Consider the following 21906-nt stretch of genomic DNA (forward strand, 5'->3'; position numbering starts at 1 on the left):
CATTAATGCTTAATGCCGAGACTGCACTTTTATTCAGTACCCACACCTATTTATTAAGTTGTATTATCAACATATTATTTATTTATGAATGACTGTCAATTAGATTCATAAGCTTTTTGTTCAGTGTTGCTGCTGGGAATGTCACAGTTTTCTGAACCCTGTGCAATAAAAACACCTCCCAGACTGTTGGAGAAAGAGCAACTGACTCAATGCTTCAAAGGGATGCTGAATTAAGTAAGTTTTAGCCAGGAGGCTATACAATTAACATATTTCCTCTCCATTACTGTGTATTTGCCATAAACAACTTGACCACCGTGACCCAACATGTTTCATACGAATTATCAACAGAAGATGATACAAAAAAAACTGCTTAGAACAAAAGAACAATGCTCTTCAGCTTGGAAGCCTAATTTAGAATCTCTGTATAAACTTTTTCTTAATTCATAATTGTATGGCCAGGAAACACAGGAAACGTTTAACTGCTTAATATGGTCATGTTCAGTCTCTCATCCTATTCTCTTCAGCCTGCATTGTAGTTTCTGTGTGCTGTCAGTCTGCCTGCAGCTGTGGCTGTACGACTGGGAGCAGGTGGTGGGCCAGAGACGTGGGCTGCCAGGTCAGGGAGACAGGCTACGGAAGGGCCGGGAGGGAGGGCTCTTATTACAACCATACAGCTGGATTCTCGCTGCTTTATCAATAATGCTGAAGAAGTTTATTTCAGTTTACATGCACAAGAGAACACATTTTGACATTGTTATTATTATTATACATTTATACGTTATACATTTGAGTTGCATAAGATAAGTAAAACTGGGATAAATCCATAAGATTGGTAAAAAAGGGATGATTTGAGCTACTGTGCATTCTTTTAAAAAGGCAGAGCCAGGGGGACTTGAAAATGAGGCTGGAATAACACCGTGTGCGATGCCACTCGCCGCTGAATAACCAGCGCGCTGTCGCTGACTTTTCCCCTGGCTGGCCCGAGGCCAGGGCGCGCGAGCACACAAGGGGCTTTTGATCCGCCGTTCTGAGGCGCCCGTATTCTCCGCGCGCGCTGGCCTCCGCCGCCGCTCCCGTGCCTCCGAGCCCGGGTGAATGGGCTCTCACATGCCACGGTCCCCGGGGGGGGCGATTTCGGATACGCCGCTGCGGAGCTCCCCAGAGTCCCCCGCGGCGCGCGGTTCCTCCGAACCTGGTAGCTCGCGGCCGCAGCCCGATCGCAGCACTTTGGCTCGGGTCCGGATGTGCAGTACGGTGGTGCTTGGGAATGTTCCGGACCGGAGCCTGCTTCCACCTGAGCTGCCGACAACTGCGAGAACAGGAAATAAGTATTCGGTGTGCTGTGTGCATGTTCTTTTCTTTTATTTATTTATTTTATTATTTATTTATTTTATGTTTTTGATGAGCTGACTCAATGCGTAAAATTCACAATCAGGGCATTGACATCGGGTCCTCAGGAAACTGAAGTACTCAACGGCAATATGAGCAGCCAATTATATTAGAAACTGGAGGTTAAAAACACTAACCTGTCTGTCAGTCTACTAAATAACATTTTATTGATCTATATTATTGTATTACAGAATATGCGAGTGAAATAGATTCCACTGGAGAGCAACATCTCAAGATAAAGAACAGGCTAAATAACCAAATATTTTGCTAGCAGACTGCAACCAAGGGTAGCTAAACAGTTAAATGGGTTAAAGAGGAAGTTAAAGAGGCCTAAAGAGATATCTGACTGCACTAATTGAAAGTCAGATATACACTACTTGGCCAAAGGCACATGAACACCCCTTTTCATTAATGGGTTTGACTACTTCAGCCACACCCTTTGCTAACAGATGCATAAAAAGCATACAACCATGCAATCTCCATAGACAAACATTGGCAGTAGAATGGGTCATACTGAAGAGCTCAGTGACTTTCAATGTGGCGCTGTCATAGGATGCCATCTTTCCAACAAACCAGTTGGTAAAATTTCTGTGCAATACCAAGCGTCAGCTGGAGTGGTGTAAAGCACACACCATTGGACTCTGAAACAGTGGAAACGCGTTCTCTGGTGTGATGAATCACACTTCACTATTTGGCCGTCTGATAGACAAATCTGGGTTTGGCAAATGCCAGGAGAAGGCTACCTGCCCAAATGCATAGTGCCAACTGTAGTTTGGTGGAGGAGGAATAATGGTCTGGTGCTGCTTTTCATGGTTTGGGCTAGGCTCCTTAGTTACAGTGAAGGGAAATATTAGCGCTACAGCATACAGTGACATTCTAGAGAATTGTATGCTTCCAACTTCGTGGCAACAGTTTAGGGAAGGCCCTTTCCTGTTTCAGCATGACAATGCCACCTTGCACAAAGCAAGGTCCATAAAGAAATGGTTTGCTGAGTTTAGTGTGGAAGAACTTGACTGGCCTGCACTGAGCCCCGACCTTAACCCTGTTGAACATCTTTAGGATGAATTGGAATGCTGACTGTTAGCCAGGCCTTATTACTCAACATTAGTACCTGACCTCACTAATGATCTTGTGGCTGACTGGAAGAAAATCCCCGCAGCCACATTCCAAAATCTAGTGTAAACCTTTCCCAGAAGAGTGGAGGCTGTTACAGCAGCAAAGGGGGGACCAACTCCATATTAATGCCCATGGATTTGGAATGAGATGTTCAACAAGCACATATGAGTGTGGTGCTTGGGTGTCCACATACTTTTGGCCATGTAGTGTAGACCAGCTGGAGGATTCTCAAGTACATTCGTTGCTGATCACATGCATGATGATGCGTATTCTGCATACAGGACACACATAGCACCCCGTGTGCTAGAGCTGGGTGAACTCTGTCAGTCCTTAGAGAACAGAATATTCAGTAAGGAATGCTTATTGGCTACAGGAGTGGAGTCGTTATTCTGTGGTTAAGAAACTGAGCTTGCAGCCATGTGGCTAAGGGTTAAAGGCTAACTTTATCCTTTTTTCATCAATGAGCTACCCAGTTGTAACTCAGCTACCTACAACTGCCAGGGTTGGCCATATTTCAAGGCTGGCTTTTGTAGTCACCTCTTCAAAAAGAATTTTGGCTCTCTGTATTCAGACTGACCTCTGTGTGAACAGAGCACACACACACACACATACACACACAGAGAGAGACAGACAAACAGTGATATCTGCTAAGGTACTGCCTGCTCATCTGACAGTGTAGACACATGAGTCACTCAAATTCAGTTCCCCTTTACCACTTCTCCACAAAACTGTGCTGTTTGTTGTGAATTAAATTTGAATGGTTATTTTGTATGAATGAGTAGCTCAGATCCAGACAGTAATCTGTAATACATTCTGCTAGTGCCCACTCATCTGCTTAAATTAAAATGGTAGTGTAGTATAATGGGTAAGGAGTTGGTCTTGTAACCTAAAGGTCTCCGCTTGGACATCGCCGTTGTACGCCTGAGCTTAATTTGCGTTGCTTCAGTATATATCCAGCTGTATAAACGGATGCAATATAAATGCCATATAAAAGCTGTGTAAGTCGCTCTGGATAAGAGCGTCTGCTAAATGCCTGTAATGTAATGTAACTGTCAGTACCGTGTCTATACAATGGCTGGTATGGGGAAATCACAGGCTTGGGCAAAATAAATAAATAAATAAACACAAAACACTGCCAAAGCAGCTTGTACAGTAAGGTTTTGTCTCCAGAGATTGTACATGTATCTATATATTTTTTAATTATAATTATATTTAATCTTATTTTGTTGGAACCATTTCCCATGGTTCATGCAGGCCGAGATGGCTACACTCAATGGAAGATGTGGCATGGCCTCCCCAAATCAACAGCGCTGCAAAATGGCAGCGCAAGAGAAAAGGCCTCGAAGAAACAACAAAGCGATGGGACTGACGGAGCGTTTACAGCTGCAACTTTCAGGGAAAAATGATGAAATGGACCTCATGTCACTTTAAACACCAGCTATGTTTTTGTTATAGAATTAATAAATTTTTTATATGTGTACTTGTACTCAAATGAATGTCATTTAAGTTTGCCTGGGATGTTGGTCATCCAGTACCACAATTAGTGTAAATATAAATGGATGATTTTATTGCGTTTTTTTATCAAGCGCTTTCATGATGCCTCTATTCGTCAGACGCTGTTGGAGTTAAGTTGCGTGTGTTCTTGTGAACTTGCCGGTGATGTCAACCAGATCTGGGTCAAATAGCTACATATTTGTTTTGGATTCAAATACTTTACTGATCTTGTCTGGTGTATTGGAACCAATGAAATACTCTCAAAAAGTGCAATCCCTGCCTTCTGGTCATATTGTCAGGCTCAATTAAACGAGGCAAGATCAATAGAGCACAGAAAAGTATTTGAATCCAAAACAAATACGTATTTGACCCAGATCTGATGTCAACATTGGTCAACACAACCTGTAGCATTACCCAGAACAGCCATCACACACACACAAACACATGCATCCAAATTCCCAGTTCATTTTATAAGGTCTTGAACCTGTTCAGATAGGAAAATCTGAAATCCGGTTCAAACCGGAAGATCCAACAGCTCTACCAGGCAGGTGGTTCCAAGGTTTACAACCGCTTAAAGGAAAAAGGATCATGGAAGTAGCTCTTAAATAAACATTCTTCCAGCCTGGAGTGTTTGCCTTCGTTTGAAAACTAAATAAGGGCGTAAACATCTCAGTAGTGCGTCCATTTTTCTTTGCGCAACTTTACGTTAGTTGGTGGCGCTAATATATTACATAAAAACAAACCTGACCATACCACTGTTTTACGTGAAATAACTAATTATACAGTTTTTAAAATGAAAGTGAACTGGTTTAAGATACAGCAGACAACCCAAGGTGTTCAGGCCAGCTAAATTGCTAAGCCATGACTACAAAACTTTGCATCACATGATTTTACCTGTTTAAAGTAGGGCAGGCAGCTACATAAACATGAATCTGTGGCCGGATGATTTTTGAGGTACTCCCAGGTAGGTATATTGGCTGGCTGCAACACCTCAGTAGAACTGAGGGAGAAAGGGAGGGAGAAAGCTCTGTGCAGTTCAAAATGACCGCAATCTGCCTGAACCCTGACAGAGTCACTGCTTCTGTTTACAGTGTGATTGCGGTTCCCTGACTCTCATAATTGGTTTCAGTTTGTTTAATATATATTTCATGTATAGTGTGTAAATGCGCTGCCCCTTTAGGAGGTCAGAGAATAATCTATCAGCTTTTCGCACATTGGCTCACGTGGTGTCTTCTGTTTTTTGATTCCCTCTGGAAAATGTCCAATGTGAAGCACTGCGAAGGCGTGATCCTCAGCGGTGATATACAAATTATAGGTTAGTGTGAAATGTGAATGGGATTTACATTAAAAACATTACCATTTTCAGTTTTGCTCTTGTTCTTCCACAATGATGCACAATAAATCAAAATGATAATTCGAGCTACAATAGATCATTTGATGGTATATATATATATATATATATTTTTTTTTTTTTTTTTTTTTTTTTTTATTTAGCATTGCTTGTTCTCCAGTAGCACGCTGGGGTAGGCTCCAGCACCCCCCGTGACCCTGACCAGGTTTAGCAGGTATAGATAACAGGTGGATGTTCCAGAGTAGTTTCAGCTCAAAAGTTCCTCTGGGTAGTAGCAGGAGTTAAAATGGACGCTGGTGAGGAGGACTGAGTGAACCGGCGGGGAAGCCGCAGACTCCCAGAGGACACGAGCAGCTGCAGATCGCTCTACCTGCTTCTTCGCGGCAGCGAGGTAGAAAGCCAGCATTGAAAAGGCTCCGAGTCCTTTTTCTAAAACATCTTTTAACGTGAGTCAGCTTCTCAAGGAGGACATATGTGTACTTACACCCCTAGAGCAAATGTATCTCGGGTAAAGGGCATACATTATCAAAGGCTTAAGATTTATTTTTTCGTGCCGTGTGTGTTGACGTTTGCTCATTTAATCTCCTAAATCTGTTACAGAGCTGATTAATCATCGCAAGGACCATTTTACTTAATTTGTTCACTCTATATTGGAAACTCTATATTGCCCGTAGGGATGAGACTGTGAGTGAATGATGGGTGTATGGTGTGTGTCCCTGACTCCCTGCGATAGATTGGCAGCCTGTCCAGGGTGTATTCCTGCCACTCGCCAAATGCACATTGGGATGGTAAACAGCACCCCCCGCGACCCTGCCCAGGATAAGTGGATATATAATGGATGGATGGATGGATAAACTGAACCACAAATGTGTCAGTATGATGATTACACCTGTGTTTGAAATGTTCTTTCACTTCTGACTGTTTAGCATTGGACATGCTTGTCCTCAGGTCTTGTGATTTTGAAAGGCCACACGGTAAAACATCCAGTATTAACTCCCCTCTAAAGGTGTTAATTCAACTCTTAACAGATAACATTTGGTCCTTCTCAGGTCAGAGTGAGACCAAATGTTATCTGATAGAGTTGAATTAACACTACATACATTACTATGCCCGTACAGTAGCAGATAATTACTTAATAGAATTTATGCAGTGACTGAATTTGCTGAGATTCGGAACAGGTAAGCTAATGAACAGTTCCCTTGTGATGCTATTATTTTTTCATCAGCCTTTTAGAAGCCTGTCATAACCTATAAATAGTTTATGCTTTTTCTATTTATTTTGTTTATATTCACAGCTCTGCTAGATATCTTTCTAAAATGGGAGCAGGCTGTATATGTATAGACTGCTATCATTTGTCAACAATGGATAACTAATGTCCAAAGTTCAGGAATTTTAAAGTAAAAATCAAATGAATCTGTTTCAAGCTCATGAAAGTTGGTCGACTGGACCAAGTTCGTTTACTCTCACTTAAAAGTGTGTGTTGGGGGGCAGAAGAAAATCATGATATAATCTATCGTTATCAGTCCTTCTTTAGACTAAAGCAGTGGTGTCAAACTCGTGCCATGGAGGGCCGTGTGTATGCAGGTTTTCATTCCAGCCTCAGATCTTGATTATATAATTGGTTAAATTATTTGCTGAATTAGGGATGCAGGTTTGTGCACAATGGTGACCCGACGTCTATGGTGACCCGCATTGTCTAAATAAAAATTTTCTTATATTCTGTGCTTCAATGCAGTTAAACGCATATGGCTGAATGAGTAATTGGACTCAATTAAGGAAGCATTAATTGGTTGGAATGAAAACCTGCATACACACGGCCCTCCATGGCACGAGTTTGACACCACTGGACTAAAGGCATAAGAACGCGGTAGAATTGTGAGTCACGTGATGCGAAGGGCGTTTTCGTGGTTTGTATTAAATCTCAGGCATCCAAGCGAACGCACCATCCCAAGGGCGGGCCGTGCTAGAGCAGAATAGATTTGTAATTATCTAAATCCTCTCGCCAGTCACCGAAGTGTGTCTCCAACTTCACAGAGAGGTGTACTTTCTGATTTTTAATAACATTAATTTATTCGTAATTTACAAATATAGAATTCTTCAAGAAAAATAGGTTAATCTTTTTTCCATGTAGTATTTTTGTATTACCCGTTTGTTTAAAAAGTGCTCAAAGTATTTATTTATTTATTTATTTATTTATTTATTTATTTATTTATTTATTTTGTCATAAGCACTAGCCTAAATTACCAAAATTATGAAATGTTTTAATCCGTGCTTCTGACATTAACATTAATACTGGGGATTAAAATGTCCATAAAAGTATAGTACATTCTGGAATTTTTCATACAAAAAAGACTGCTGAGCTTGAATAAAGGTCTGATCACAATTTGCTCGTTGTTCTGGGTCCTAGACTCCGGGGACTGCGCTATCGCTCTTCTTGGACAATGAATGGGCAGAGCGGCCGTAAAACTGGAAACTGTGGCACACATCTGTCTGTATCTCGACGGTGATGTCGAAATTTTACGTTCTAAAACATGTTTGAGCAGCTTTTAATTCGCCGGGTTCTAATGGAGTGCGTGCGAGAGAGAGAAAAATACCGGTGAGACTTGTTAGCTGTTGGTGTAACGTGGGCGTGTCGTACGTAAAACTATAAACTGCTCAAGGACTTTTCACTCGAATGGCCACCGATTTGTGCTTGTCTTCCGACAATTTATCACTTTAGCTACCATGTGTCGGCAATTAACGTTGGCGGAGGATGTGTCCATCGACCGGACTGACTGGTAAGTTGTTTAAGCCTACATCGGCATGGGGCAGCGCTTCTAGCATGAATTGCGTTTGTTAAATGATTAAAACCAGGTAGCCTACGCTTTCTTTCACTAAGGAAACAGTGTTTTTGCCATTTTCACTTTGAATTTGTGTTGTTTTAATGAATGCGTTGCCCTGGCACCAGTTGTATGCCTTCTGCCTTCTTTATTCCCCGCGGCAAACTGAGAGTCTAGTCTACTTTTTGATCAGTCTGTAAATTAATGTCTCTGGAACTTTTTGGCACTTTTCAAATAAAAAAATCACCCCAGTCTGAAGTTGCTACTTAAAATGGTAAGTTGCTACTTTAAAATAAATAAATAAATATATTTATTTTTTTAAGTATAATAACCATCAACTTTGAATGTTCAGGTTAGGTTCTACAAAGCATTACATTAATGTCTTGGGCACTTTCACAGTTTGTAAATGCATAAAATTCACTCCAGTCTGAATATGCAACCCTAAAATGAAAACATATTTGTATCCATCAACTGTTAATGTTCAGGTAAGGTTCTACAAAGCACCGCGGTCTACAAAGCGTATCCGGTTGGGCAACTGAAAGGAATGACGTTCCGCGGATGTCTGTAACCCAGCAACACTTTCAGTGAATGGCCGGTTGAACAAATCCTATTACTTACAATAGTGACATTGCTATAGACAAGCAGAAATGTCATGCTGAGGCGATAGTATTTCTAAGATTGTTCCAAACGAACTCAAGCGGGATATGGTGGGCCCCTCAGAACTTTTCCTCGAACACAGAACTTGCTATTAATAATTACGTAAAAGAATATGCTAGTTCGTTACATATGGTATCAATATTGATACAATGCATTCAATTGTTAGACATAGTACTGTTCTTTGTATGAATTATAAATATATTTATTCAAGTTTCTTAGGTAGATATCCATAAATTATTACCCTGAAATGTAAAAACGAAATAAGGCTTCAACTGCACAAACTACTAAGTAGAGTTCTCGCCATTGCTTATTTCGATATAACTCAGTTATTTATTGCATTCTGTTATGTAATAAAACTGATGATGGAGGAGGTTACAATTACGAGCACTGTGTATGGAAATTGTGATCGTGACGACTGTCCCTCCTTAGAATAATAAGACTTCCCAAAGGTAGATCGCCCGTTCCCCCAGGCTACCTAAACTTAGACTTTTATTTTTGTATTTGAATGGTTATTAGACCGGACAAACGATCCGCAGGAAAATCGATTGACAGTCTCGAAAATAAACACTGGGCTGCGCCAGTTGATTTATTGTTCATTTATATATTTACCTGAATGTTTACCGCACCCTCAACGGATTGGATACGTCGGACAGGGTGCTGTTTACGCACGCGCGAAACCAAGTCTCCTCCCTCTACCTGAGAATATCCCACCTGGATCCAACTAGACGGAAGTAGTTCGCAGAGATTGAGCAGCCAACGCTGCTTACTGTGAAAAAGGTCCTGTCGTGGACGTCACCAGATTTAGTTTGGAATAATACTCCCACGTTGTAAGGGTGCTCAACGCACAGTTTGAAAACGTTTGAGCTATTTTTAAAATGCTTTTTGTGCCGGGTATTGTGTGTTGATGTGGTAAGTAATTTATACGTGTTTAAGCAATAGCCTATACGTTCGGTTTATCTCAGCTATTCCGTCTTTTCCAGTTGTACACGGTAGCCACATTTTGGAATGGTATGGTGTTTTTAGGCTAGAAACGGTGAAAGCAGACTTATATTTTTTGTCACTATGTCACAGGTTGGTTAGTGTAATACATTGGAGTTTGACGCGTCTGTTGTCAGTCCATTCATTTTTTTTCCGTAGCCTATGTCTGTTATCTTCTGAAGTGTCCGTCGTTTTTATATTAGAATATGTTCTTCTCGCTTTAAATTTAGTGAAATTAATGCATTTTATGGCCTCTGTAATATATTTAAATGATGTTAATGTCCTATCATGCTGAACTATTTAATGGGATCAAATAAAACATTTTTTATATATTATGTTGTGACTTGCTGTTTGTATGAGCCTAAAAAATAAATAAATAATAAAAAGTAATTAATCTGTATTATATATTAGGTCAGTACTATAATATTTCTTTTCATTGTTTTTTTTTAGTCTCGGCTACAAATGATGTTACCAACTTCACACGTTTTATGAAACCACCCCAGAGCTGCCTCTGAATTTGTTGGACGTCCCCTGAAGGCATGACTGTCTTTCGCCGGCTACTGAGGCGGCGGCTGCAGCCCTGGAAACTGTTGATTGTGGCCCTCATTTTTCTCACATCCCTGTTCCTGATCCAGCGTGAAGTAGTGATGGAGACTCAAGAAGACGGCCCCTTGTTGGGGGGGATCGCGGTCAAACGGGACACCGTGTTGGACATGGTGATAGGGGCCGTCCATAATCTGGGGGGCGGCGCGGGGCCCAAGATGCAGATCAAAGCCCCCGTCCGTAAGCCGGACGACGCGGACGGCGGCGGCGGCGTCTCCTGTTTGCCGGGCCGGTACACCGCCGCGGAGCTGAAGCCGGCTTTGGAACGGCCGCCCCAGGACCCCGGCGCTCCGGGCGCGTCGGGGAAGCCCTTCCTCACGGACGAGCTGGGCCCCGCCGAGCAGGAGGAGAAGGACCGGGGCGAGAAGAAGCACTGTTTCAACCTCTACGCCTCCGACCGCATCTCCCTGAGCCGCGACTTGGGGCCCGACACCAGGCCCCCGGAGTACGTGCTCGGGAATGTCCCGCCACTTCACACACTGCTGCCAATGTCAATCTGTTCCGCATTTAGTATTACTACAATTAGTGCCTGGAGGAGAAACGGCTCGGTGCCAAACTGCAGCATAGCCAGTAATGCCAGTATGGAATATAGCAGACCTGGGTCAAATACGTATTTGCTTTGGATTCAAACACTTTTCTGTGCTCTATTGATCTTGCCTGATGTAATTGAGCCTGCCAATATGACTAGAAGGTGGAGTTTTCACTTTCTGAGAGTGTTTCCAATACACCAGACAAGATCAGTAAAGCATAGAAAAGTATTTGAATCCAAAACAAATATGTATTTGATCCAGGTCTGGAATAAGTCATGTGGTTTTTTTTTGGCACTTTTTTAGTTGGACTGGAAAGGGGTGATGGAATGTTGGTTAGTTGGCACTATTATATTTATGTGATACTGTGATATAAGCATATTTAAATTTTTATCATGGAAGTACTATTTCATATGGAAACAGCACCATCTGGTGATAGGATGTATAAAGTGGTCCTATATACTCATTATCTCCAACTAAGGCGGTTTATGATGAAGCACATTTATTCAGCAATTTACATTTTAAAAAGACGGCGTAATTTTAATGGGCTTATAATAAGAGGGAGGCAGGTTTGATTTCTGAGTCAGAGTGCTGTTGTGCCCCTGAGCAAAGTATGGAGATTTTTCCACTCAAGTATTCAACTGTTTAAATTGGTAGTAAATATATAATGTAAGCTATCAGGGCATTTGAACACTGTAGTTGGCAGTGTAAGGAGTAAAATACTGCAGTCAGGAAAGTGATCAGCCAGTTTCATGTTCTGTGTCCATCAGATGAAAATTTGAACCATAACTACCTATGACTACCTAATGTTTATTTTTTTTTAAAAATGTTTTATTTGAGTTTCCTAGAAGCTATTTAGCATAATTTGGCTATATTTTTTTGCCCAAGACATCTGTCTAATTGGTATTGGTGATGGAAAAAAGACCTAGTGTCTAAATTTTCTTTTCTACAAGCAATCTCTTGTTTATATTGTTCGGCTGGAATTTTTTATAACGTCCCAATATATACATCTTTGGAGAAAGAACTAGTAAACACAAGAGGCCACTTCAAGAGGGAGCGTAATGAGGTGTGTTTTTAAACTCCTTTGCAGATGCATAGAGCAGACCTTCAAGCGCTGCCCGCCCTTGCTGACCACCAGCGTGATCATCGTGTTTCACAACGAGGCGTGGAGCACGCTGCTACGCACGGTCTACAGCGTCCTCCACTCCTCCCCCGCCATCTTCCTGAAGGAGATCCTGCTGGTGGACGACGCCAGCGTGGACGGTAAGACGCGGGCGGGGAGGCCAGCGCGGTCTCCGGGATCTGGGACGTGTCCGGAGTTGGAGCAAAGCCAGCATTTTCCAAAAAAGGCAATCCAAAATCAATAAACAACAACTGGGGAATCTCTTGAGTGCTGAATAAATAAATAGAAAATGATCAGGCTTGTTAATGGTGCCTGAGGAAGAGAATATGGTCTCGAAACACGTCGTGGCCTCAGCACATATACAGCAGTGCAGTTAGCCTTTTTTGCTCCTGTGGCTACTTGTGCGATTTAAGCCTCATAAATTTCAAATTTCATTTCTTCAGTACTCAAGAGTTTCACTGTTTTTTGTTTATTCTCTGTGATTAGACCACACGCTGCTTAGCTTGTTGACAGAGAGTATGAGGAATAGCAGCGGAACAGTAGAGTTACTGCAGAGGCACAGTAGAGGCGCAGGGGTTGTGTGGAGGTCGGCACTCTCGTACACGGAGCTCTGGCCTGAGAGGCAGAGTAAGATGTCCTCTCTGCTTGTCTGCAGCGTGTCCTCCAGCAGGAAATGGGCCTGCTGTATTTATTCAGTAATTAAACGATTCCCTTTCCTTCCAGTGGAAGCACTGGCCGGGCCGTCTTGGCAGCAGGCCACGCTGGGCTTTATCGCTGGGGGTGTCTCTCTCATCGTATCTGCGTCCGTAGACAGCAGCCCGGCAGAAAGGACGGTCCGCTGTGTGTGTGTTTGTGTGTGTCTGTCTGTGGGTCTGTGCGTGCGTGTGTACTGGTATACCGTACATGATGAACTGTTAATTTTTGTGTCCATTTATGTCAGTGAAAAGCAACAAAAGCAACCATTATATAGGGATGTTTAAATGGCTTCTATTAACATCTTCTAGTAGTGTTTGTAGATTTGTTGTAGTGTTTGTAGATTTGCTGTAGTGTTGGTTGTAGTGTTTGTTTGTAGATTTGTTTTAGTGTTTGTTGTAGTGTTTGTTTGTAGATTTGTTGTAGTGTTTGTAGATTTGTTGTAGTGCTTGTTGTAGTGTTTGTTTGTAGATTTGTTGTAGTGTTTGTAGATGTGTTGTAGTGTTTGTTGCAGTGGTTGTAGATGTGTTGTAGTGTTGGCTAGAGTGTTTGTAGATTTGTTGTAGCATTTGTAGACATGTTGTAGTGTTTTGTAGTGGTTGTAGATGTGTTGTAGTGTTGGCTAGAGTGTTTGTAGATTTGTTGTAGTGCTTGTTGTAGTGTTTGTAGATTTGTTGTAGTGCTTGTTGTAGTGTTTGTAGATTTGTTGTAGTGTTTGTTGTAGTGTTTGTAGATTTGTTGTAGTGCTTGTTGTAGTGTTTGTAGATTTGTTGTAGTGTTTGTTGTAGTGGTTGTAGATTTGTTGTAGTGCTTGTTGTAGTGTTTGTAGATTTGTTGTAGTGCTTGTTGTAGTGTTTGTAGATTTGTTGTAGTGTTTGTAGATTTGTTGTAGTGGTTGTAGATTTGTTGTAGTGTTTGTAGATTTGTTGTAGTGGTTGTAGATTTGTTGTAGTGCTTGTTGTAGTGTTTGTAGATTTGTTGTAGTGTTTGTAGATTTGTTGTAGTGTTTGTTGTAGTGCTTGTATATTTGTTGTAGTGCTTGTTGTAGTGTTTGTAGATTTGTTGTAGTGTTTGTTGTAGTTCGTGTTGTAGTGTTTGTAGATTTGTTGTAGTGTTTGTTGTAGTTCTTGTTGTAGCGTTTGTAGATTTGTTGTAGTGTTTGTTGTAGTGTTTATAGCTGCTGTGTAAAACGCTCACTCTCTGGGTCGCTGCGTGCCCACAGAGGCCCTCCACGAGCAGCTGGATGAGTACCTGAAGCGGCTGCACCTGGTGCGGGTGCTTCGGCAGCGGGAGAGGAAGGGCTTGATCTCCGCCCGGCTGCTGGGCGCCTCCGAGGCCACCGGGGACGTCCTCACCTTCCTTGATGCGCACTGTGAGTCTTCCTCACCGACGTCAGTTGGCGAGTCCTCGGGCGGTGGGGAAACGTGGCGTTCTACCCGAGCCACGCCCTTTCAGGAATCCTACCCGGCGCCCACGTCACTCTTTAAACAAGCCACCGTCGTGCTAGTTATTTTTAGACATGCTTTGTTTGTTACAGATGACTATCGTTGCAAAATATCTTACCATACAACTTTTTTTTTGTTTCTCCTTTCAGAACAGGTTATTTAGACTAATAATGTCTGCAGCAGCCTTTTACATCAGTCTGCAATATTATATTCAGCATAATTTCATCAAGAAATTGATGGCCATTTTGATAGAATGCGGTTCTGAATCTCCCACGTTTTCAGCTTGGCATGTAGCATACTGTTGTTAAAATTGGATTATGCAGTGCACTCAGGCAATAGCACGTCTGAAGGGCTGGTCAGGTGACCAGGTCCCCGTTGTTAACTGGCCTGAATGTGTGTCGCAGGTGAGTGTTTCCACGGATGGCTGGAGCCCTTACTGGCCCGAATAGCCGAGAACTACACAGCGGTGGTGAGTCCTGACATCACCACCATCGACCTCAACACGTTCGAGTTCATGAAGCCCTCCCCCTACGGGCAGAACCACAACAGGGGGAACTTTGACTGGGGTCTGGCCTTTGGCTGGGAGAACTTGCCCGACCACGAGAAGCGCAGGAGAAATGATGAGACTTGTCCAATCAGGTGAGACACTCTGTTTTTGAACGCTCACACTGTCCGTGAAAGCACACTGTTAAAAACATGAAGCTATAAGTATCAGAGCTAAAGTCCCTGATTATTTTCTTTAGTTTTCCACTGGAAAAAATGTAAAGTATTTCTGTTTGCCTTTTAAACTTTTTTCCTATTCATTTGAAAGTCTTTATGCAGTATCATAGTCGGACCTGTTTTGGATTACGTGTGATTTAAAATAACACATATAACGTGTCTGTTACAGGACACCCGCGTTTGCTGGGGGGCTGTTTTCTATCTCGAAGGAGTACTTCTATCACATTGGAAGCTACGATGAAGCAATGGAAATCTGGGGTGGAGAGAATATAGAAATGTCTTTCAGAGTAAGTTTCCACTTGCTAGAAATCAGTGTTATGTTGGAGCCACACCTTCATTAAACGTTCATTAAATCACTACATTTTCTATGCATCTCAGTAGGGAACCAAAATAAATACATATTTTTTAAGATTATTATTATTATTGCTGTTGGTATTTATTGTTTTAAATTATAATTAATCTAAGAGTATCTCTGAATAGAATGGAAATGGTTAGTTCTGTGTATTTCAGGTGGCTATTTGATTTCTGACCAGGTTCTAACTGAATTAAACACCAATTAAAGCCACTTCTGTATAACAGCTGTCTCTTGTACATTGTTTTATAATGTCTATTTTTAATATAAAATGAAATAATAACTGATGTAGAAGTAAACATTCTTGCAGATGAACAAATAAGATAGATTATTTAGCCAAAAGCCCCAAGAATTTCTAAAAGCAGCTGAAGTCTCCATATATTTGTCACTGTCAGACATTCCATATAATTAGTCAAGCACCCTCCACTGACTTTGTCTGTTACTCCTCTTTCTCAGTTTTTGTGTGTGATTTTTGGAACTGTCTCCCTACTCAATCAGGAGATGAGTTGTTCAAAGGGCAATTACTCAGAGTATTGGCACTGAGAGAACCAAATCTCTGTTTAAATCTGTTAATATTTGCAGATTCCAGTCAAATGATGGAAAGCAGTTCAGCTTTGGAAAAAAAAATGCTGCTCTGGAACTGTCCTTGTTATTCCTGTGTGAATCCCCGCCCCCTCTTATGATTGACAGCGGCAGAAACAGGTTTGTTGTCATGTAGGTGAATGCTAGTCTTCTAAAGGAGTGGCTGGTGTTGTGTACGCAGGTGTGGCAGTGCGGGGGGCAGCTGGAGATCATCCCGTGCTCCATCGTGGGGCATGTCTTCCGCTCCAAGAGCCCCCACACCTTCCCCAAGGGCACCCAGGTGATTGTGCGCAACCAGGTGCGCCTGGCCGAGGTCTGGATGGACGACTACAAGGAGGTCTTCTACCGGCGGAACCACCTGGCCGCGCAGATGGCCAAAGAGGTAGACGGCAAATCTATGTCTTATAACCGCTTATAGTGTTGTTTGTAACTGTAGAACTCTGGCTGTGTCCCAGTAAGAAGGCAGCTGCCTCGCTGCCTGCATCCCTAGCAGGCGGCTACCTCTGAAGTGTCCTAAAGGTAAAGGAACCTCAAAAGGCAACCAATTTGGGACGCACTTTGAAGACATGATGACGTCACAGAGCGTTCAGTACCCATGTCATATAAGTGTTTATTGTTACAGCTGATGGCTTTCCAACTGAGAGACCCAACTCAAATATATACTAATTCTAGTTCCAAGCATTGTAGTCGCAAGTATCCTGATTCTCTATTTAAGGGGGAAAAAATTACTTTTACATTCTACATAATTAGCCACTTCAGATACTTTTTTTGTTTTGACCAAATTATCATGTTCGAGTATGCTGGCTGGATAGCCAGGTTAAAACTACGTTAGGTTTTTTTTGTACTGGAAGTGAGATTGCAAAGACATATGGGATATCCTTCCTGCTGAACCATGAATCAGATGTTGCCTTCAGACTTAACCAAAATAAGGCACCTTAGAAGGATGCATTTTTTGATGACTTCGGTTTGGGACATGCCTGTGAAAGACAAGTGTGGGAAATGGTGCTTTCAAACGGTGCAGCTGACTCTGTACTGGGACCCAGCCACTGTCTACAGACGTGACTCATCTCCGAGAACCCCAGCTCTGACTGGGCGAACCTGTTACAGCATTAATCAGCTCCATGCCTCTCCTCCTGCAGGCCTTCTCTGTGGAATGTTTTCTTTGCGCGGGCGAAACGCGGCGAACGCGTCGTCTTTGTTTTCGCAGGGGCAGGGGGGCCCGGCCTTTGGCCACTCTCCTCTCCGTGCCGGTCCACATTTTAGCAGGCCCACGCTGGGCTCTGCGCTAGCCTTCGTCTGGACAAAGTCTGAACAGAGTGTAACCCTCACTGACTGAAGATGCGAAGAAGAGAAGAGTTTTTCGCTGAGAGAGGGGGAAAAAAAAAGCCATACCCAGACCACTACGCAATCCGTGAAGCTGCAACTCTTAACGGCTTTTTGTTGTCCTTCTGCAAAAACGGCTTCTTTGGGCTCCTTGACTCCAAAGTAGTGTCTGGAGATTTGTTACAGAGTTACAGAAAGGTTTACTTTGTACACCCCTCAAGGGAAAAGAGGCAGTTGCTGCTCTCTTCAAATATCCCCCGAGTCCTCTTAACAACTTAAACTTTGAGGCTTTACTTGAGCTTTTCATTTGTTGTGTCAACGCAGGCTGGTTTCGGTTCAGCTCAATATTTGCTCCGCTCTTTTTGCGAAAGATGTTTATGTGGGAGGAAACCAATATCCATGTAATTATGTAAATAATGACATTAAGTGTGTGATTAATGATGCCCACTGGCAAATTAGCCTTGTATAATATGGTATTAACCCCCCTTGAACCTTTTCATATTTTGTTATGCCATAACATTTTAATGCAATTAGGCTCTTTTCCCCATACATCAGCACAATAAATTCAACACATTTACGGCACAAGAAGATGTATTTATTTTCATCTTTATGCATTAATTTATTTTAGAATGTAGCATTAATAATTGTTAATAAAGTTCTGCCGGTTTTATTCCACTCCTTAAACACAGCTGGGAAGCACCATGCTGGGCTCATCATTTGAAAGCTTTTTCTATGGCAGTAAGGTCAAGTCATGTGTTGCGGGTGAAGATGTGCTGGAGGGCGATACAGTGGGTTCTTTTTTATCTAAGGATCAGTGTTCACATCAGAATGAGAATGTACAACATGGGATACTGTGCTCGGGGCCAAATGACCTGGAATTCCATGGCTAACTAGTCACGGAAAAGCAGTAATTGAGGATGACCTTGGCTGAGAGATGGAAGTTTGTGATTACGTTAGGGAAAGTTTCCCCCCCCTTTCTGATGCATAACTGGGATTGTTTTTGCAGAGGTCCTTCGGTAACATCTCTAAGCGCGTGGAGCTTCGGGAGCGTCTCCAGTGCAAGAGCTTCTCCTGGTATCTGAAGACCGTGTATCCTGAGGTCTTCATGCCTGACCTCAAGCCTGTCCGCTCTGGCTCGGTAAAAAATCATCTGCTTTAACTCATCGGTTACGTGCTGTGTAATAATGAAAACCTGCATGTCTTGGGGCTTATTGTGGGAAATAGTGGATAACACTGGCCAATGGATGGATAGATGGATGGATGGAATGATAGTTGGATAGACTAGATAGATAGATAGATAGAACCGTATATGGTACAGTATGAAAGCAAAACAAAACCATTCAGAGTGCCTTTGAGTTCTTAAGCATACTGCAGAGCTGGAATCTCAAACCCCGGCCTTGTTTCATGCTGGTTTTTTGGCGTGTTTCAGAACTCAAGTGCTTAATTTAAGTAATTGCTTGTCTAAAGAGCCCTCACACCGTGTTTACAATACCTAACTTGGCTGCTGATTGAAATAACACCACAGAAAAACTGCGGCGATGTCGTTGGAGAGATTGGACTTCCGGGTGTGCAGTCTGAGATCCCTGGCTTGCTATCTGAGGCCTTGTCACTGAAAGAACATTCCTGTTCCCTTTCAGGTGAAGAGCATTGGCAAAAACCAGTGCTTGGATGCCGGCGAGAACAACGAGGGCGCCAAGCCGCTAATCCTGTACCCCTGCCATGGGCTTGGAGGAAACCAGGTGTGCTTGCTTTAGAGAGAAACCGCCTCCCCTCAAAACTCTCCCATGTCATTCTCTTCTGGTAGTCCTGTTTTTGACCTAATTTCAGTGATCAGTTAATTTATCTGTATACCAACAACAAGCTGAGGTTATAAAATGGAGGGGTGAGGGGGTGCTCTATTTCATGAGCAACATCCTTCTAATCTTGACTGAATATTTACGCTAATTTGTCAGTATTTTGAGTATTCGACGCGCCACGAGGTCCGGCACAACATCCAGAAGGAGCTGTGCCTGCATGCCGCGGAGGGACCCTTGAAGCTGGAGGAATGCCAGTACAAGGGCCACAGCACCTTCCCTGGGCCCGAGCAGAAGTGGGAGATTAAGAAGGTGATGCTCCAGCGCACGTGCCACGCCCTCTTCTCTCTTTCCCCTCGTGTGCTCAGAGAGCACTGGCTGTGTTAACGAAGCAATAGGTAACTGGAAATCTAGTGTCCACAAGGAAGAGCTGCAATCTCAACCCAAAGCATTGGGCGGGAGGCAGGAATACACCCTGGACAGGCCATCTAACTAATCCGATTATAGATAATGCTAGACTAGCTAGCAAAATGTCATCATCAAATGTTCTTTTTGGTCCTCCTATTCAGTCCTAACTTAGCTTACGTTACCTAACAAGAAGAAGAGTATCTGCAGTCCTGGAGGGTCAGTGTGTATGCAGGTTTTTGTTTCCACCAACTACCCTGGCTAAGTGAGCTAATTGGCCGTATGCATCAAGACTGGTTCACTTGTAGGTTAGATTACAGTAAAACTTTTCATATAGGGAGATAGGAACAGTCTTTGGCTGCCATTCATGTGCTTGTCAAGAAATGTTGCTAAAATGTCAGCCGGCATAAATGCTTCCGCTAATTAAATTAAGAAGTTGGCATGAAATCCAGAAACCGGGATGGCCCTTCTTTCCCAACCTCTGAAGTAGGCTGATGTTCACTCTTATTTTTTTCCATGACTTTCATCTCTCTGCCAGGTTTCTTGGGTCTAATGTTAGTACTTGTTGGGCTTAGCTGGCTCTCTGATGGAGCCGTGCGCTTACCAACAAAGTCGGCCATTTCATCACTAACTATAACTGGCCACCGGCTGTGCATTTCACTCATGAGAACCTGATGGGCTTGCTATTGGCTCAGGAGCATTGTTGGAGGCGGTAACCCCCAGTTTCTGATTTCACACAAAGCATGGCTTCTGGAAATTACAAATTCATAGTCAATGTAATGTTTTGAGGAAAAGCAATACTTTTACTCTGCATCTTTCTGCAAGCACCGTAGGTGTCCTTTTTAAAATGATTTGTCTGGGTTACAGAGTTAGGTATTGGACCTTTATACACTTAATTCTTAAATATAAAAGTAGTTTTTCATGTTATATACACATGGGGTTAAAATGTGACCTGAATTCCCAAAATGTCAGATTCTCCTAATCACCAAAAAGCTTTTCTTTTTGTATGTTTTAAGTCAGTAAATAAGAGGAGAAAGTGAAATAAGAGCATCACAGCACTCTTGTTATCACAGTGCTTTCCATCTCCCACTGTTCTCTGTCCCCTTGTGCTCAGAAGGGATTTATGCTAATTGGACATTTATTTGACATCATAAGAATGCACTGTGCATAAACAAGTATGCGCAGCCTGTTCCTGACAGTTGCTCTGCCACTGTGAATACAGATACTATACTGTAAATTATAGATATTTGAGGTATAAAAATGCATTCATTAGTCAATTTGCAGAGTAAAAGTACATCGATGCAATGCCAAATCAGGCAACATACATCTAATCTTAACAATTTATTTGCAGTAAACCTATTTTCCAACGCTAGAGCCTTATTTTGCATTTCAATATATATTTCCAGATTCCAGATGATTGTATATTTATTTATTTATTTGTTACTTAATTGAACTTTTTCGTTTCTTTATTTTTAGAACAAGCTGCTGTGGAACCATGGGTGGAAGCAGTGTCTGAGTGCTAGAGGAGAGCACCCCACCCTGGAGGACTGCAACCCGTCTGACAGCTTCCAGCTTTGGGTCTTCACCTGAGACGCCCCCCCCCGGGACCCTGCAAGGACATGGAGATAAGTCCCTTTCCAGAGCCGCTGATGGACTGGATTTCTCATGTTTACCATTTTTTTCTTTTTTAAATTAATTTTTGTATGGATACACGAGCACACAGAATCTGTTTTTTTTCCTTCTTTTTTGGAGGGCGGGTGGGCGTGGCATATATTGCATTCTACGATGCAACAAATGGGTACTTAACTTACTGTACTTATGGCTTAAAGGGGCGTGGCCTCACCTCAGGAGAGAGGCGGGTCTTGTGGTGAAAGGATTTGTGGCGAGCAGGGATTTGCAGAGAGGAGAAGCTCTGTCTTGTGGCGACAGATTTGATAACCAAAATTGGTTCTTGGATGCCAATCGCGGGACACAATGAGTGGTCTTTTGGACATAGCCTTCAAGTCTCCAATTTATGAGAATGTCCATATGTGATGTTATTTCAGCCAGTGGAATCAAATATGGCAGCTATCAACAACTGGACTTCTGGGATGTAACTTCTGTTTGCAATAATGTAATAATACGATGTTCTGGTAATGAAAGCTTTCCGTTAACATCAGCAAAGCAAAGTACAATAAAGTAAAACGACTGAAAACTGAACATGTTTTTTAATAACTTTTTTGTTTCATTCTTTCATTTGGTATACTTTTAATACACCAATGATTCCTATTTTCATCTATACTATTTGTCTGTTTTCCAAGATATCAAATAGCTAGCTTGATAGCTAACTACCATACCTGCATTGAATCCAGCAATAAAATGTCCTGTTTGGGATTTCCTGTGTTAAATGCATCCTGGCGATGAACATGCTTAAATACATAAATGTAGCTATGGTTAATTATTGTAAGAAAGTATGTAATGTGAAGTTCACCGTGTTTATACTACCACTTTAGGCATAAACAGTTTGTCAGGCCTCAGCCACTGATTGACAGTCCTT

General features: G+C 42.3%; 1 protein-coding gene across 3 annotated transcripts; it reads left to right on the forward strand.

The window, feature by feature from the left end:
* The first annotated feature begins 7731 nt into the window (after positions 1–7731).
* LOC135240334 (polypeptide N-acetylgalactosaminyltransferase 3-like) lies at positions 7732–21569 on the forward strand. 3 transcript variants are annotated; one of them, XM_064309680.1, is made up of 11 exons: positions 7732–8127; positions 10255–10852; positions 12025–12197; positions 13973–14122; positions 14600–14834; positions 15085–15202; positions 16031–16231; positions 18179–18310; positions 18810–18911; positions 19125–19277; positions 20847–21569. In XM_064309680.1, the coding sequence occupies exons 2-11, from the start codon at positions 10344–10346 to the stop codon at positions 20958–20960; spliced, it is 1887 nt and encodes a 628-aa protein (XP_064165750.1). In that variant the 5' UTR covers positions 7732–8127; positions 10255–10343; the 3' UTR covers positions 20961–21569. The 3 variants fall into 3 exon arrangements, with proteins under 3 accessions (XP_064165750.1, XP_064165751.1, XP_064165752.1); XM_064309681.1 differs by lacking the exon at positions 7732–8127 and adding an exon at positions 8137–8443; XM_064309682.1 differs by lacking the exon at positions 7732–8127 and adding an exon at positions 9562–9735.
* The last annotated feature ends 337 nt before the right edge of the window (positions 21570–21906 follow it).

This window comes from Anguilla rostrata, chromosome 15 (assembly GCF_018555375.3).
Source record: "Anguilla rostrata isolate EN2019 chromosome 15, ASM1855537v3, whole genome shotgun sequence".
In the NCBI taxonomy this organism is placed as follows: Eukaryota; Metazoa; Chordata; class Actinopteri; order Anguilliformes; family Anguillidae; genus Anguilla; species Anguilla rostrata.